Source organism: Epinephelus moara, chromosome 13 (genome assembly GCF_006386435.1).
Source record: "Epinephelus moara isolate mb chromosome 13, YSFRI_EMoa_1.0, whole genome shotgun sequence".
NCBI classification, from domain to species: domain Eukaryota; kingdom Metazoa; phylum Chordata; class Actinopteri; order Perciformes; family Serranidae; genus Epinephelus; species Epinephelus moara.
In genome coordinates, this window is record NC_065518.1 from 4924432 (window position 1) to 4942532 (window position 18101).

An 18101-nucleotide genomic window follows, 5' to 3' on the forward strand; every position below is an offset into this window, starting at 1 on the left:
GGCAGACAGGTGGTGGTTTTCACCGTGGGCCGACTCTCTGACATTAAGCTGCTGATGAAGACAGACGGTGAAACCAGCCGAGAAAACATCAGTAAATGTTAAAGTTATGAATCAAACTGTCGGCTGTCATCGACCAGAAGGACTGACGGAGACTCAGTTTAGTTTCAGATTGTCTTTACTGTCAGACGAACGCGCCAGAAGAAGGAGATATGAAGCAGGTTGTTCACTTCTGTGTGTGTGTGTGTCTGTGTGTGTGTCAGTGCAGATTTTACCAGCCCGCTGTGGCTACACATTTAGACAAATAAAGGCGTGTCTCCATTAGAGGTCTGGTCTGGTTCTGAGTTCTTCAGATGTATAAAACCAGGTTGTTGGCTACCTTAAATCGCATGTCCTTGATTACCCTGTAAGGTGTTTATGTTCCTTTAGTCTGTAAGGACAAATTATACTGAGTTTTTTTGTTTTGTTTTTGTTGTTATTTATTTCCCCTTTTATCAAGGATCACTCCCAAGACTTTACCCTCTGATTTAATCCAGGGAGTTAAATTCCTTTATTTTATTTTATTTTATTTTATTAAACAGCATTTATATTTCAGCATTAAAATGGTTAAAAACACTGAGACCAATGTTATATATCTGAGTTGTGTACTGACTTTAAAGTTTCCAACAATGTTCAAACCCAGAGAAATCTGTCATTTTAATAAAGGACACAGTCCGTGTCATCCGTCACCTGTCAGTGGTGTCATAGTCTGACTCACAGGATGTACACTGTGGCTGTTAACCTGCAGTCGGGCCACTGATTTCAGCAGCATCCTCTCGTCCTTCTGCTATCTGTGTGTTACTGTTTCAAAATCCCCTTCACCAGAAAACTCCTCTCCTCTCCTCTCCTCTCCTCTCCTCTCCTCTCCTCTCCTCTCCTCTCCTCTCCTCTCAGGTCGAAGGAGCTGATAAAGGACGCCATCTTGGATAATGACTTCATGAAGAACCTGGAGCTGTCTCAGATCCAGGAGATCGTGGACTGTATGTACCCGGTGGATTATGGGAAAGACGCCTGCATCATCAAAGAGGGCGACGTGGGCTCTCTGGTCTACGTGATGGAAGGTGAGCAGAACTCGTCACAGTCGGGCTTGTTTTGAGTCTTGTCTTGATAATGAGGAGTCTTTGTCTCAGTCTTTCCAGTCGGACTTGTGAGGGATTCAGTTTTCTTCTTCTTGAGACAATAAAAGCAGAGCTGAACTTGACTTGTGCAGGTCTTCAGCAGGTCTTGACCTGGACTTGTCTTAGTTTCTGAGTCCGACCTCTCAAAGTCTGGACGGCTTGTTGCCTCAATCCAGAGTACTTTTTTCTCACACAGATTTGGGTGTGTCTAAAGAGGTTTTTTTGTCCCCTGGATGTGTCCTCTGGATTGTTTGACTCAGACTTGTCTTGATTATGAACGTTTTTCTACTCAGTTTTTGACTCAATGGTTTTATTTTGCCGTGGACCAAGACTTTTCTGTCCCCTTAGGTTTAGACTGATCAGATTTCGGTTCTCAAAAGTCAAGGTCGCTATGACCTCATCTGTCTCACTCTTGTGAACAAAATATCTCAAAAACACCTCAAGGGATTTTTTTTTCTTCAAATTTGGCACAAACGTCCACCTGGACACAACAATAAACTGATAAGATTTCGGTTGTCAAAAGTCAAGGTCACTGTGACCTTATCTGTCTCACTTTTGTGAATGCAATATCTCAAGGACACCTTCAGGGATTTTTTTTTTAAATTTGGCACAAACATCCACCTGGACTCAGCATTTTTCAAATTAGATTTTGATGGTGAAAGGTCACTGTGACCTTGCATCTGTCTCATTCTTGTAAACTTGATATGTCAAGAACACCATGACAGAGTTTTCTAAATTTGGCACAAACATCCACTTGGACTCAATGATTAAACTGATCAGATTTTGGTTCTCAAAAGTCAAGGTCACTGTGACCTCATCTGTCTCACTCTTGTGAACGCAATATCTCAAGAACACCTCAAAGGACTTTTTAAAAAATTGGTCAAAAACGTCCACTTGACTTAATGATTTACCGATTGGAATTTGTAGGTAAAAGGTCAAGGTGTGGCCTTGTATCAGTCTCATTGCCGTAAAACGATATCTCAAGAACACCTCAAGGGAGTTTTTCAAATTTGGCACAAATGTCCACTAGGGCTCTACGATTAACTGATTTGATTTCAGCAGTCAAAAATCAAGGTCACTGTGACCATGTCTGTCTCGCACTTGTGAATGCAATATCCCAAGAACACCTTAAGGGATTTTAAAAAAAAAATGGGCACAAATGTGTTATTTCTACTTCTCTTATCTTGTCTTGTCTTATCTTAAATGTCTAACAGGATAAAAAAAATGAAGGTCAAAATGTCAAAGGTCAGCTTGACTGTGACATCATCATGTTTTAACGTCATATCTCAGGAACAGAAGGGGAGACATTTGGTCAGATACTGAATTGGTGACTCTAATCTTGAAACTGTGCTGATTGTATAGATCTTCTGTGTGTGAAGCATCCATGTTTTCACTGACATGGATGGAGACTGTCAGAGGTTCGCGGAGTCGTATATATACATACATATATATATATATATATATATATATATATATATATATACATATATATATATATTCTAGTTTCTGACTCGGACCTGTCAGAGTCTTGGAGGTTTTTTTGTTTCCATCATGAGGATTGCTTGCAGTTTCTGGGGTTTTTTCTTTTACTTGGACATTTCTCGTTCTGCAAAGCTTTTAGATGATGACTTGTTCCGGCCTTGAAGCTTTATGACTTGGACTTGAGGATTTCTGAGGGTTTTCTGACTCTGGATTGTCTTTATCTTTTTGTCTCAGGGTTTTCAAACATGGAATTTTTCACTCTCAAGCGCTTATATAGTTACCCTGTGAACAAAATATTAACACAGTCTGAATAATCCTGTCTGAGTGCAGGGACTAATATTTGTGAGCGGCAGATCTTTGGTTTCTATTTGAACATGAAAAGGTTGATGAGGTCTGACTCTTGGAGATTGCTAGATGGTGTTCAAGCTGCAGGCAAGCGATCAGTCTCAAACTAAAATGGCCAGTTTGGTTTTGCAGCTGTAAATGATGAAGACTGAAAAAGACCTGGAGGCTCAGACACTAAATAAACTCTGTAACACAGAAGAACTGTTGAGTGAGCAAATCAAACCTCAGAACAGAAAAGAGGATTTGAAGGAAACACAGATGTTAACTCCCATGTTTGATGTCTTCAGTTACACTTAAATTTTAGGGTCTTTTCAATATTAAATTTCCCTGAAACAAGTTCATATGTGATGTTTTGAATATGTTTGTGAAGGTGGAGAAACTTTTTTAGAAACCTGCCCTGTGTTTCTCAGTTTTCACCAGCAGATGATTTCATGGTTGCTAAAATAAAATTGGAAATGTGAGCGACCTGGAAACCTTTTCTTTAAAATGAATAACTTAAATATGTGCGGAGGCTCTGAGCTTTGTGACCTTTGCAGCCGAAACAGAAAAGTGTGAGAAGTTGCTGCAGAAGTTTCCTGCAGCTCAGCGCGACCTTTAGGACGAAGCTCTGTCAGCTGCTTGTCGTCTTCCAGGGACGTGTTGCGTAACTTGTCAGAGCGCCTGAAGGCTGCTGAACGCTCACCTGAAACACAGCTGCACTTTGGATTCCTTCATCATCGTCTCTCCTCTGTCACTGAGCTGCCTCGCTCAGTTCACATCACATTCGGTTAAAAAGAAATCTCATATTTTCACAGATATTACTTTTTGCTACAGTCAGCTGATAACCTTCTAGCTACAGAATATTAAAGGTACACTTCACCCCCTGAAAGGTCACTTGTATATCAGTTACTCACCCCGTGTTACTTTGATTTCCTAAAGTAAATGTTTTTTCTCACATGCCTCCACGGTAAATGAAAAAGTCAAAATTTGAGAAAATTCGTAATGAATTGAAGTCACTGGGGTCCATGTTTAATAGCTTACAATCTCTCAGACAACTTGTGCAGCACAATCCAATCGTTTATCCAGTCATATACTCAGGACTTGACAAACAGACCTTTCTGACTGGGACTGAACTGAACGTGAAACTTATCTCTGCTCTCTTCAAAGCTAACTACAGTGGAATCCATCCATCCACCCATATTCAACTGCTTATCCGCAGCTAGGTTGTGGAGGCAGCAGGCTGAGCAAAGCACCCCAGACATCCCTCTCCCCAGCACCTTCCAGCTCCTCCTGGAGGATTCCGAGGTGTTCCCAGGCCAGATGAGATATAGGGCCAGTCCCAATACCCCCCCTTAGCCCTACCCCTTGGGCCTACTCCTACATTTGCGCGTTCCCATGAGGGGTAGTGGTGTCCCAATTCCTTTTTGCGTGTAGGGGTAGGGGCATAACGAGGGGTAATGGGTATGAAACTAGCCCTTCGGAGTGAGGGATTTCAGATGCTGACTTGCCAGCGAGGGGTAGACGTCGCCATGGCTACCACCGAGCAAGAGACGGGGAAAAAAAGTTGATACATAGCTAACGTTACCGTCGTCAGGTTGCTTGTTAGCTAGCTAGCTAGCTCGCACTATCTGGCGTCTGTCATCTGTCCTGTTCTGAAAAATGGTTAGATTTTTCACATTACGATAACACGCCAGCTAGCATAACTATGCTGCCTCTTGATATTAGCTGGTTAGCTAGCTAGCAGAAGTCCCCTGACGTCTGTCGTTCATCAAACGAAGCATGATGAATGCGGCAAAAGCGATCGGTAGGATGAAATCAACTGGAGACTCCATTGTAGATGCCAGTTGGAAATGTAGATGGCTCGCAGCTTCCTGTTTAAAATAGTTACGTATGCGTGAACGTAACCGACGCGGTGACGTAGTGAGTGGTGTCCCAATTCCTAGGGAAAGATTTCTACCCCTACTCCTCGTTGCTTCATTTCGAGGGCCAAGGGGTAGTGGACAATGGCTAGAAGTAGGGCCAAGGGCTAAGGGGTAGTGGACAAGGGGGGGTATTGGGATTGGGCCATATAATCCCTCCAGTGTGTTCTGGGTCTGCCCCGGGGCTTTCTACCAGGGGGATGTGCCCAGGAGGATCCAGATCAGATGCCTTAACCACCTCAACTGACCCCATTAAGGCCCAATCCCAATACCCCCCCCTTGTCCCCTACCCCTAGCCCTTGCCCACTACCCCTTGGCCCTCGAAATGAATCAACGAGTGGTAGGGGTTGAAATCTTTCCCTAGGAATTGAGACACCACTCACTACGTCACCGCGTCGGTTACGTTCACACATATGTAACTATTTTAAATAGGAAGCTGCAAGCCATCTACATTTCCAACCGGCACCTACCATGGAGTCTCATTCATCCTACCAATCGCGTTTGCCACATTTATCATGCTTCGTTTGATGAACGACAGACGACAGGGGACTTCTGCTAGCTAGCTAACCAGCTAACATTACGAGGCAGCATAGTTATACTAGCGGGTGTGTTATCGTAATGTGAAAAATCCAACAATTTTGCAGAACAGGACAGATGACAGACGCCAGATAGTGCGAGCTAGCTAGCTAGCTAACAAGCAACCTGATGACGGTAACGTTAGCTATGTATGAACTTTAATCCCCATCTCTTGCTCATTGGTAGCCATCGCGATGTCTACCCCTCATTGGCAAGTCAGCATCTGAAATCCCTCGCTCCGAAGGGCTAGTTTCATACCCACTACCCCTCGTTATGCCCCCTACCCCTACACGCAAAAAGGAATTGGGACACCACTACCCCTCGCGGGAACGCACAAATGTAAGGGTAGGGCTAAGTGGGGGTATTGGGACGGGCCCTAAATGTGAAGGAGCAGTGGCTCTACTCCAAGCTCCCTCAAAATGTCTGACTCCTCCCCCTATCTCTAAGGCTGAGCACAGACACCCTACAGAGGAAACTCATTTCAGCCGCTTGTATTCACGACATCATCCTTTCGGTCACTACCCAGAGCTCATGACCATAGGTGAGGGTTGGGATGGAGATGGACCAGTAAATTGAAAGCTTCGTCTTCTGGCTCAGCTCCCTCTTCACCGCGATAGTCCAGTGCAGCACCTGAATCATTCAAACCGCCGAACCATTTCATCTTCATTCAGATAAGTGAAATACTTAGTATCTCTGGGTCTGACTACAGTGGCCGGCGCAAAATCACAAATGTCCCTGTCTAGAGTCAGTGTTTGGTTTGTCTGTTCTGGGCTACTGTAGAAACATGGCGATCTGGATGAGGACCCGACCCCTAAGTAGATATAAACAGTTCAGGATCTTTAATTCTTCACTCTACACAAACAGTATTTATTATGTTTAATAAATGGCATCAGCTCCCTAAATACCTGACGAGACACAGCAGGTCAATAATCATATCATACAGTCGTTTGGTGTTCAGTGTTTTGCTGGAGGACACTTGGACAGGTGGAGGCAGGGATCAAACCGCCGACCCTGAAGCTTCTGTATTTACTCTGAGCTCTAGGGTTGTATTTATAGCTGTGTTTGAGGTTAGTGTCTTATATAAGAAGCCTGTTTGGTAACATGATCCTCCCACTTAAAACATAGGTTGGTGTTGGTGTGTCTGCACTCACAGGACAGTTTAAATTGTGTGTTTGTGTTTTAACAATATTATTATTCGTTCAGCTTCTCTTTATATGAAGGCAATCAGTACAGATGTGTTCAGGTGGAGAAAGTCTTTATGGATAAAAGAAGTTCCTGTAGGTGCTTCAGTGAAGAGTTAAAAGTCTCATCAGGTGTCAACATGTCCTTTCAGACTGGACCTTTAAAGCTGTCAACAGTCAGACTGTCATGTTTTATTTTTCGGGCCATTCTTTAATCTTTTTGTCTCAGTGTTTCTGGAGTTGACAACAATCCTCCAGATGGCCAATCCTCCGTGTCGGTGGGTGGCAGCGAGTGGTGTGAACAAACTGATGACATTTATATCGAAGTAAAAGCTGCTGGTTAGATCACACTCATGCTGAATTCAAGAGTGAGTCCTCACGATCTGAGAAATATATTTTTTATAGATTTCATACAGCAGGGATGTGACCTAATTAACAAATCAATGTTAAAATGACTGGTTTTGGAATGGAGTCTGGTGTGGGCAGGCGAGGGTTCAGACAGATTGTTTACGACTAATAATAGTGTGTGTATGTTTGGCCTGATGGTATCATTGTGATGTCATCAGACTACAAATGTCTAAATCTGTGTTACAAACAGGAGGTGTGACTGTTTACCAGGCAGTGAGGCTCTGATGAAAAACCACTAACCAGGGGCATTGTGGGAAATGTAGGATCCAGATTTGAAGCGTTCTGTTTTTAACCTGTTTCTCACATGAACAACTTCTCAGTTATAAATGAAGTCAGAGGAGGGACCAAGTCATTGATTGGCAAGTCCCAAGTCAAGACTGTTGAGATCCAAGTCTTAAACTTTGAGTTTTCTGTCCTCACCAAAGAGTAATTTATAGCGGCATGCAAAAGTTTGGGCACCCGTGGTCCTACTGTGAGTAGTTAAGTAGAAGATGAAGTGGTCTCCAAAAGGTATGAAGTTAAAGGTGAAAAGGGCCTGAAGCCCTTCTTCTAAACCCTGTTTGTACCCAGCGAGTCTTTTAGTTCTTGTTTGGAGGATTTCTTCTTGGGCCGTCTTCATACTCTGCTCTTTGAGCTCTATCCACAGATGTTTAATGATGTTTAGGTCGGGGGACTGTGAGGGGCGTGGCCTAACCTTCAGCTGGCTCCTCTTGAGGTCGTCCATTGTGGATTTGGAGGTGTGTTACGGATTATTGTCCTCTCTTCATCTTCAGCTGTTTTACAGATGCTGTGATGTCTGGAATTTAACTGAATCCATTCTTCCCACTACCTGTGAAATGTTCCCCGTGTCACTGGAGCATCATCCATCCACCTCAGTCTGTAACAGGTGGACAGGTGTCCCTTTGTCTCATCCATCCACCCCCGTCTGTAACAGGTGAACAGGTGTCCCTTTGTCTTATCCACCCACCTCCGTCTGTAACAGGTGGACAGGTGTCCCTTTGTCTCATCCACCCACCTCCGTCTGTAACAGGTGGATAAGTGTCCCTTTGTCTCATCCATCCACCTCCGTCTGTAACAGGTGGACAGGTGTCCCTTTGTCTCATCCATCCACCCCCGTCTGTAACAGGTGGACAGGTGTCCCTTTGTCTCATCCATCCACCCCCGTCTGTAACAGGTGGACAGGTGTCCCTTTGTCTTATCCACCCACCTCCGTCTGTAACAGGTGGACAGGTGTCCCTTTGTCTCATCCACCCACCTCCGTCTGTAACAGGTGGATAAGTGTCCCTTTGTCTCATCCATCCACCTCCGTCTGTAACAGGTGGACAGGTGTCCCTTTGTCTCATCCATCCACCCCCGTCTGTAACAGGTGGACAGGTGTCCCTTTGTCTCATCCATCCACCTCCGTCTGTAACAGGTGGACAGGTGTCCCTTTGTCTCATCCATCCACCCCCGTCTGTAACAGGTGAACAGGTGTCCCTTTGTCTTATCCACCCACCTCCGTCTGTAACAGGTGGACAGGTGTCCCTTTGTCTCATCCACCCATCTCCGTCTGTAACAGGTGGATAAGTGTCCCTTTGTTTCATCCATCCACCTCCGTCTGTAACAGGTGAACAGGTGTCCCTTTGTCTCATCCATCCACCTCCGTCTGTAACAGGTGGACAGGTGTCCCTTTGTCTCATCCATCCACCCCCGTCTGTAACAGGTGGACAGGTGTCCCTTTGTCTCATCCATCCACCCCCATCTGTAACAGGTGGACAGGTGTCCCTTTGTCTCATCCATCCACCTCTGTCTGTAACAGGATGGTGTTGAAAACTATGTTTCATCGTTAACTTCATGTCTTTTGGAGATCAGTTCATCTTCTACTCACTGAACTGTTCACAGTAAGTAAAATTTTGATCAGAGGTGCCCAAACTTTTGCAGTCACCACTGTAAACATACAAAAATCATTTGTTAAAACAAGTTGTTAAGCTAATGTTAGCTAACCATTAGCTAGCTACCTAGGTTGATATTAGCCTCGACTATATAATATTGAACAAAGCTGGAAGCTGTTGTGTTTTCATTTGTCACCTGTGGTTTTTGTTGACCACTGCATGGTGTTTCGACGAGAACTACTTTCTCTTCGGTAGCTTTCTTTTCAACTGGTGCTCATTAACACCACGTTAGTTCTTCATGGTTCTCTCCTGAAACTTGACTGGATGCTGTCGGATGTTGGATTAGTTCAAACAAAGTGGATCTGGAGGATTAAGTGTCGACTCGCTGGGAATGAATAACATTAATATTAGTTCAGTCAGGACCTGTAGTCAAAGAAAACATATGTGGGCCTACATGGCCACCTTAAGGTGGAGAGAGCCCACCTCCCTGCCCTTCCATGCGCCTACACGGAAAGTCTAAGGCAGGGAGAGCAGCAGCAAAGAGCCCTAGGAACAGAACAGAGCAGCATCAATGACAAACAGAAATGACATTGATAAGTCAGACACAACATGAAAAGGAGGAGCTGGGTGGAGGCAGGTTGCAAAGCAGCTTGCAGAGGAAGCAGCAACAGTAGGCAGGGCAGAGCAGTTTAAATAGGGCGCCCTGAATGAGATTTGGTTGCATAGTAAGGAATCATGTGATTGATCAGCTGACACCCTTCATCAATCAGCTGATCCTGGAGCCCAATCAACAGCTGATGTAGCTGGGATGTGAGCTGAGCATGACATCATGTCCTGTCTGAACCAACACTATGCCCAATTTATTATAAGTTTGTACCAATATATCACGTAAACCCTTCACACTGGACCTTTAATAATCTGAATCTGTAAAGTCTGACTGCAGTGAACAGCACAATATCTCCCTCTGAGATGTGCTGTCGTAGCAGTGTAAAGTAGCAGACAATAACACTGCTCGTTAAGTACTTGAGTAAATGTAATTAGTTACTTTCCACCACTGCAGCGACCTTAATAAAGTGAAATATTAAATCACATCCAGCTGCTTGTTTTCCATCTGAAACACGTCTCTGTGATTTGTTTCTAAACTGTAAACAGTTGTTAACATCCCATAATGTCAAGATGTGGTATTAAAATCAAAAGTAAGAAGTTTCCTCCTCATCAACCAGATGTGAGTGACGACGGCGAGGTTAAAATCACGATGCAGAGGTTTTTAAAATTTAATTATGTAGAAGAAAGAAAAAAAATAAAACCGAAATAACAGATTTTAAATTGATTACAACAACAGAGCAGATTAATGTTCTGATTATTAGATCATCATCCACAGTGTGTGTGTGTGTGTGTGTGTGTGTGAGAGTTGGGGGGGGCGCAGATGGCGGATAAATATAACGACTTCTGTCACAGGAAGAGGAAGTGATTCCTAAAAACAGACCACGATCAAGATTTGATAGTGTGTGTGTGTGTGTGTGTGTGTGTCATTGTTGGAGGAAGAAACAGATGCAGCAGTTTTGTCTCATTATGTAACAAGCAGTGTATACACACACACACACACACATGCACACACACGGCTCTCTGGTGGATGCGGTTGGCATGGCAACTTGTTGGATGACCATATTTGGGATTTGAAATGTTTTCACAGTTTATAAATTTGGATTCAGTTTAAAAAGAAAGAAAAGAAGGAATAAAAAAGAGACGGAGGAAGAAAACAAAGGAAGAAAGGAAGGAAGGAGGAGACAGGGAGAAGATAAAAGGAACGAGTGAGAGAGAAGGAGGGGAGGAGGATGGAAACTGACGAAGAGTCTGAAGAAAAGGAGGAAAAATTACATTAGAAGACAAATGGACGGATGATTTAGGAAGGAAGGGAGGAGGGAAGGAAGGAGAGGGGAGGATAGGAGAGGAAATGATGGAAGGAAGGAAAGAATTATGCAAACTTGCGTCCTCTCTCGTTCCCCCTCCACCGTCATGGAGGATCCTCCAATCCCTCAGGGGACAACGAGCTCAGAGTGAGGAAACACAGGTGTGTATCCCTCAGGGGACAACGAGCTCAGAGTGAGGAAACACAGGTGTGTCCTACGTGTCTCATCTCCCTCTCACGTCCTCAGCTAAGTCATGAGAAAGGGACACGAGGGAGGGAAGTGAGGAGACACGTTCACATAATGAAAAGCACCCAGTGAATGAAGTAAAGAATGAGGAGGCAGATAAAGAGGAAGGAATACAGGAGGAAATAAAGACAGAGATGGAAGCGAGGGATGAGAAGAAGGAGGAAGTAGAAGCAGCTGAGTGGATCACCCTCATGCTGAATTTAAGAACGAGTCCTTGTGATCTAAAAAATGCAGATTTTTTATAAATTTGAAACAAAAGGATGAAAAGACAGTAAAAATATTTTAAAATGGTGATTTCTTTAATGGAGTCTGGTCTCACTCACAGGAAGTGTGTTTATTTACATATGAAACACTTGAACCTCTCCAGTTTGAGAATAAATTCAATATTCTTTCATTTCCGAAAATACTTCAGCACACACACACACACACACCTACACACACAGCAGATTGTACCTACGTGTGTGTGTGTGTATCCACCCACGCATGATCATCCACATTCATACATAATGTACAGCACTGACTCTGTTTCCTGTTCGTCTGCAGCTTCAGTCCAATGAACAATATGTTGACAATATTAAATATTCACATGTTCTCACAGTTTGTTTTTCTGCACAGAATTAATGTCAACACTCAATGTTCTCATCAGGCTGCAGGGTTTGAAACAAAAGATGATTAAAAACACCAACAATCATCTCAATTACATGACTAATACTTTGTAAATCAATCATGGAGTAACAACACGCTGTGTAAGGTTTGGTTCGGTTGACTGGCATAGAGGTGAAAAGATAAATCTTTCCAACTGTGAAATGTGACTCTCTAAAACTGCCCGTCTCTTTTTAGTTGTTCTTTAGTTGTGTTACATCTCTTTTAAGTCATTATATTCCTCTTTTTAGTCATTGTATTCCTCTCTTTAGTTGTTATGTGTCTGTTTAGTCATTATTCTCCTCTTTTTAGTCCTTATGCTTCTCTTTTTAGTCATATTCCTCTTTTTATCAGCTATGTTCCTCTTTTTAGTAGATATATTCTTCTTTTTAGCTGTTATATTCCTCTTTTTAGTCATGTTCTCCTTTAACTAGATATATTCCTGATTTAGCCATTGTATTCCTCTTTTTAGTCATTTTTTTCTTCCTTTTGGTAGTTATATTCCTTCTTTAAGCCTTTTTACTCGTTATGTGTCCTTTTCAGTGGTTATATTCCTCTTTTCAGTCATTATTCTTCCCTTTTTAGTCCTTATTCTTCTCTTTTTAGGCGTTATATTCCTCTTTTTAGAAGATATATTCCTATCTTTAGCCATTATATTCCTCTTTTTAGTCATTATGTTCCTCTTTTTAGTAGATATATTCCTTTTTTTTTTTTTACTTATGTGTCCTATTTCAGTGGTTATACTCCTCTTTTCAGTCGTTATTCTCCTCTTTGTAGTCCTCATGCTTCTCTTTTTAGTCAATATATTCCTCTTTTTAGTCAATATATTCCTCTTTTTAGTCATTACGCTCCTCTTTTTAGTAGATGTATTCATCTTGTAAGTCGTTATGCTCCTCTTTCTAGTAATCTCTTTTGTTGTACATTCCCCTTTTTAGTTGTTATATTCCTCTTTTTAGTCGTTTGGCTCCTCAGTTTAGTCGTTATCCTCCTTTTTTTAGTCGTTTTGTCTCTCCTTTCAGTTGTTATGCTCCTCTTTAGTCATTATGTTCCTCTTGTTAGTCATTATGCTCCTTTTTAGTCTTTATATTGCTTTTTTAGTCATTATGTCCCTTTTTTAGTATAGTCCCCTTTTTAGTCATGTTCCTGTTTTTAGTTGTTATATTCCTTTTTTTAGTCATTATGTTCTCTTTTGGTCATTATACTCCTCGGCCTGTGATGGCTCTCAGGTTCATGTCTGATAGACTGGCTGTAGGAAGGTGGATGACTCTGGAGGAAGTGTGTGTGTGTGGTGCTGGTAAGTCTCTCTGTTGGAGATAGTAAACTTGGAACAGAAAATCAGACTGGGTTGGATGATGCTGTTGTAAAGCAACGACAGGAAGTGAGGGGCAGCAGACAGTGCTCTAAGTTTTTAGATGGTGTGGAGTCTTTGCTGGGGGGTGGGTTAAGGGGGCAGTGGTGGTGTGGCATTGATTCATCCTGGTGTTGTATTGCTTTTGTGTGTTTTTTGTTGTTTCACATCTCTGCATAGTCATTTTCTGCCTCTTTTCAGTCATTTTAAATCTCTGTAGTCATTTTGGGACTCTGTCGTCATTTTACGACTCTTGTTATATTGCATATCTTTCAATTCAATTCAATTTTATTTAAAAAATCCCAATATCATAAATCACAATTTGCCTCAGAGGGCTTTACAGCATACGACATCCCTCTGTCCTTTGGAACCTCACAGCAGATAAGGAAAAACTCCTAGAGCATAGACTCATAAATCTGCGCGCAAAATATTAGGCTGATGGGTCCAATAGTTTGCGAGATTAGCTGCGGACAGATAGACACACACACGATGAAACCTATAAGGGTGTTTTTACATTTAGTCCTTTTTAAACAAACTAAACTCAGTCCTCTTAAAGTGCACCAAAAAGTGGACCAACAAAAAGGGACTCCGTTCTTTCTGTGTTCACGTTGTCAGTTCATTTGAAAAAGGACTTAGTTTTAGTTTTTTCTTTCTGGTCTGCTTCAGCTCTGACGTCAATCAATCTTATTTATAAAGCCCAATATCACAAATCACAATTTGCCTCACAGGGCTTTAAAGCATACGACATCCCTCTGTCCTTTGGACCCTCACAGCGGATAAGGAAAAACTCCCAAAAAAAACCCCTTTCACGGGGAAAAAAAACGGTAGAAACCTCAGGAAGAACAACTGAGGAGGGATCCCTCTTCCGGGACAGACAGACGAGCAATAGATGTCGTACAGAACAGATCAGCATAATAAATTAACAGTAATCCGTATGACACAATGAGACAGAGAGCGAGAGAGAGAGAGAGAGAGAGAGAGAGAGAGAGAGATGCAGGACAGACGGTAATGACAGTAGCTTACAACGACATTAATGAAAGTAATAATATTATAATTAATAATAATATATTATTTGACGTGGCCTCAGTCCTCTTTCTGTTCACACGATGGTATGTCTTTGTAGTCATTTTGTGACTCGTCATTTTTCATCTCTTTGCAGTCATCTTGTGACTCTTTGTAGTCGTTTTGTGACTCTTTGTAGTCATTTTGTGACCCTTGTCATTTTGCATCTCTTTGTAGTCATTTGTGTCTCTTTGTAGTCATTTCGTATCTCTTTGTTGTCATTTTGTGACATTGTAGTCATTTCGTATCTCTTTGTAGTCATTTTGTGACTCTTTGTAGTCATTTTGTGACTCTTAAGTCATTTCGCATCTCTTTGTTGTCATTGTGTGACTCTTTATAGTCATTTTGTGACTCTGTAGTCATTTTGTGACTGTTTTGTCATTTCGTATCTCTTTGTAGTCATTTTGTGACTCTTTGTAGTCATTTTGTGACTCTTAAGTCATTTCGCATCTCTTTGTTGTCATTGTGTGACTCTTGTCATTTTGCATCTCTTTGTAGTCATTTTGTGACTCTTTATAGTCATTTTGTGACTCTGTAGTCATTTTGTGACTGTTTTGTCATTTCGTATCTCTTTGTAGTCATTTCCTGACTCTTTGTAGTCATTTTGTGACTGTTAAGTCATTTCGCATCTCTTTGTCATTGTGTGACTCTAGTCATTTTGCATCTCTTTATAGTCATTTTGTGACTCTTTGTTGTCATTGTGTGACTCTAGTCATTTTGCATCTCTTTGTAGTCATTTTGTGACTCTTTGTAGTCATTTTGTGACCCTTGTCATTTTGCCTCTCTTTGTAGTCATCTTGTGACTCTAGTCATTTTGAATCTTTTTGTCAATTTGTGTCTTGTTTTGGTTATGCATCTCTTTGTGGAGGGTTTGCATCTCTTCATTAATTTTGCGTGGATCTTGAGTGCGTCTCTTTGTAGTTTTGCATCTCTTTTTAGTTGTTTTGTGCCTCTTGTTGGTTATTTTTCAGTAGTAGTAGTAATAGTAGTAGTTATATGCAGTAGAACTCCCCAAGACCTGGAAACACTTGATTTTAGACTGACTTGTCCTTTAACTGTCCACATTAATCTCAGTTAGACAGCAAACAAACTTCCACACATCCCAGTAACAGAGACCTACTGGGACCAGTCATGTGATTACACCACATGATCCCATGGCTGTGGCTGTGAGACTCTGAGGGTGAACTGAAGCGTTCAGTGAAGAGCTGAAAGTCTTTGTTCACATCTTGTAAATGTTCTGCTGCTGTGACCTCTGACAACAAATCAGCGTTCACTCTGACTAAAGAGACCCGACTCTGTAATGAATTCATCACCGCTGACAGCATTTTCTCTTTTAGCTGCGTTTCTTCCCGCTGACGGCCTGTCAAACGACTCAAAGCTCTCCAGCTGCTTTAATGAGTCTTTTTAACTGGAACTCAAACGTCAAACAGTCGAGTGGATGCAAATTCATTTTTTTAAGTGCTTCTGTGTCTCAGTTTGGAGCAACAAAGACAGAAATGAGTGTAACTGGAGGAGGTCTCACTCTGATCTGTTCTTCCGGTTCAGAGTGACACATTAACAACCTGCAGGGACTTTCAGAGTCTCATTAAATCATTTTATCGTTTCCACACTCACTTTCCTTTCTGCTGAAAACATTTAAACCCCTCCTGGTTTATTCCGTCTCTGGTTCCGTCTGTTCTCTGAAGGGAAGCTGCATGTTTTGAAGGCAGTTGTAGGAGCGTCTGTTGGGCGTCGCTCCAAACTCTCCAAGCTGCTTCTGTGACTCTGATGTCACCTGGAAGTTTTCTTTTTGGTGTCTTATTAGCAGATTTTGTCCTTCAGAAACAGAAATACGAAAAGTGTTCTGCTGGGAGTCTGACATGTTACCCTGCTTCTCTTCAGCCAAACTCTTAAGATTTATTTACAGCCTCGTTAGCAGCACAGCTGTTTGGATATCAATACCAGACAGTCCGTCACTTCGATTCAGGCTGAAATATTTCAGCAACTGTTGGACAGAAGAGTCTGAATGTTTTTATTGCTTCATTTCCATTTTTATTAATTTCTTAAATTTAATTTTAGTGGTCGCATAGAGTTGATTGTTTGATTAACTTTATTACGCCAGAAGAAAATTGGTTTCACAAAATGTGAAGCTACATTCAGATCTGAATGTCTTTACATTAGTCAGACTACAGTTTAACATGTCAGTCACATGTCTAAACTAGAAAAGTGCACTCAGAGTGCAGATCTCCACCAGGTGTCCACGTTCCGGCTGCTACACAGCAGCCCGAGCGGATGGCAGCCACTCTAGACACCAGCAGACACATCACAGAAGCCTATCAAAATACAGTGGGTGCAAACGTTTGGGCACCCCTGGTAATAATTTATTTAACTGTGAAGAGTTCAGTAAGTAGAAGATGAACTGGTCTCCAAAAGACACGAAGTCAAAGATGGAACATGCTTTTAACATTTTAACCAATATTTTGTTTTATACAGTTTTAGTTTTAGTGAAATAAAAGGAAAGGAGCACCGTCCAAAAGTTTAGGGGGAAAAAAGACGGAGTTGGATGAAAGGGACACCTGTCCACCTGTTACAGATGGAGGTGGATGGATGAGACAAAGGGACACCTGTCCACCTGTTACAGACGGGGATGGATGGATGAGACAAAGGGACACCTGTCCACCTGTTACAGACGGAGGTGGATGGATGAGACAAAGGGACACCTGTCCACCTGTTACAGACGGAGGTGGATGGACGAGAGAAGAGGGAGAAGAGGTCTAAACCCGCTCGTACACCCACAGTAATAATCAGACCAACTTTACATTTGTTCCAACATGCGTGGATGAATAAATGAATACCCAGCGAAGTTCTTCACAGACATCATGAGAGCTCACGGGAATAAAACTTATTTAACGGCTCCAAACTTAACATCCTGTCATTAATGTGTCAGACATGAGACAGGCAGCAGAATTCACTGTAACAACATTAAATTATGAAACTGATGTGAAGACGTGTCAGAGGCGTCATGACGATCTTTAATGAAGACTCCAACAGCAAAATAAAATCCGACAGTGAAGAGAGGAAACAGAAAACACTCTTCTTAACTCACGGCTGCTCTCTCACACAAGCACACAATTCTTTGTGTCAGTACGCTGTCATGCTGGAGCCAAGCTGTGAGGAACATTCATGTGTAAGTCATCGTTTTAACAGGTACATGGAGCCGGTGATGTCACGTATTCCACCTGTGAAAAGGGTTTAAAATGCACAAAAAAAAACAGTCCTGCCGTTCTGATAAATGACAAAAATTCAGTGTGAGAAACTGATATTAAGGAGAAGTGTAATGTGAGGGAGAGTGGCTGTGGAGGTGGAGAAGACTACAGACACTCTTTCATACCTGCCTGCTGCTCCTGTTGTTTCATTAGTGGCAGTTGTAAAAGAAATCTACTCCCCTTTTTTCTTGCTCGGTGGTAGTCGGTCGCCCACGCTGTTCTCTCTCTGTTCTGTCACTCTCGGTTCACCTGTCAAATGATAAACACATTTTCTGGAGTTTGACCTGTGACTCCTCCTCTAATGTGCCAGAGTGTGGACTAATGTGGGATCCATCCCGTCCTGCTGGGGGGATTGAACCCACAACCTCACCACCGTCCAGTCACTGTGTTTGCGTGGACTCTGACTGCAGGATAGATTAAATATGTAATAGATCCATCTTTGTGTTATCAATCATACGAGACTGGACCAGATGTGAGGTGGTATAATAAAGACGGAGCTGATGCCTCATTTACATAAAACTGTAAACACAGCTGATGAGAAGCACCGAGGGAGGACGGATGATGGACGGATGATGGACGGATGGATGGATTTAGTTTCAGCATTAAAGTTAAGTAAATTTAAGTAAATACACTTCCTGATCAACGGATCAATATCTCCTTGTTTTAGGCTGCAGAAAACTATCTTACTATATAATGAGGAAAACTCTGTGTGTCTGTTCCACGTTTTTCTCCT

General features: G+C 42.2%; 1 protein-coding gene across 2 annotated transcripts in view; it reads left to right on the forward strand.

Moving 5' to 3' along the window:
* Nucleotides 1-18101, forward strand: part of prkg1b (protein kinase cGMP-dependent 1b) — an 88767-nt gene that overhangs the window by 25161 nt on the left and 45505 nt on the right. For both annotated transcript variants that reach the window (XM_050059378.1, XM_050059377.1), the window contains one exon: nt 931-1097. In XM_050059378.1, the coding sequence (XP_049915335.1) occupies nt 931-1097 (167 nt within the window). The remainder of the gene's footprint in view (nt 1-930; nt 1098-18101) is intronic.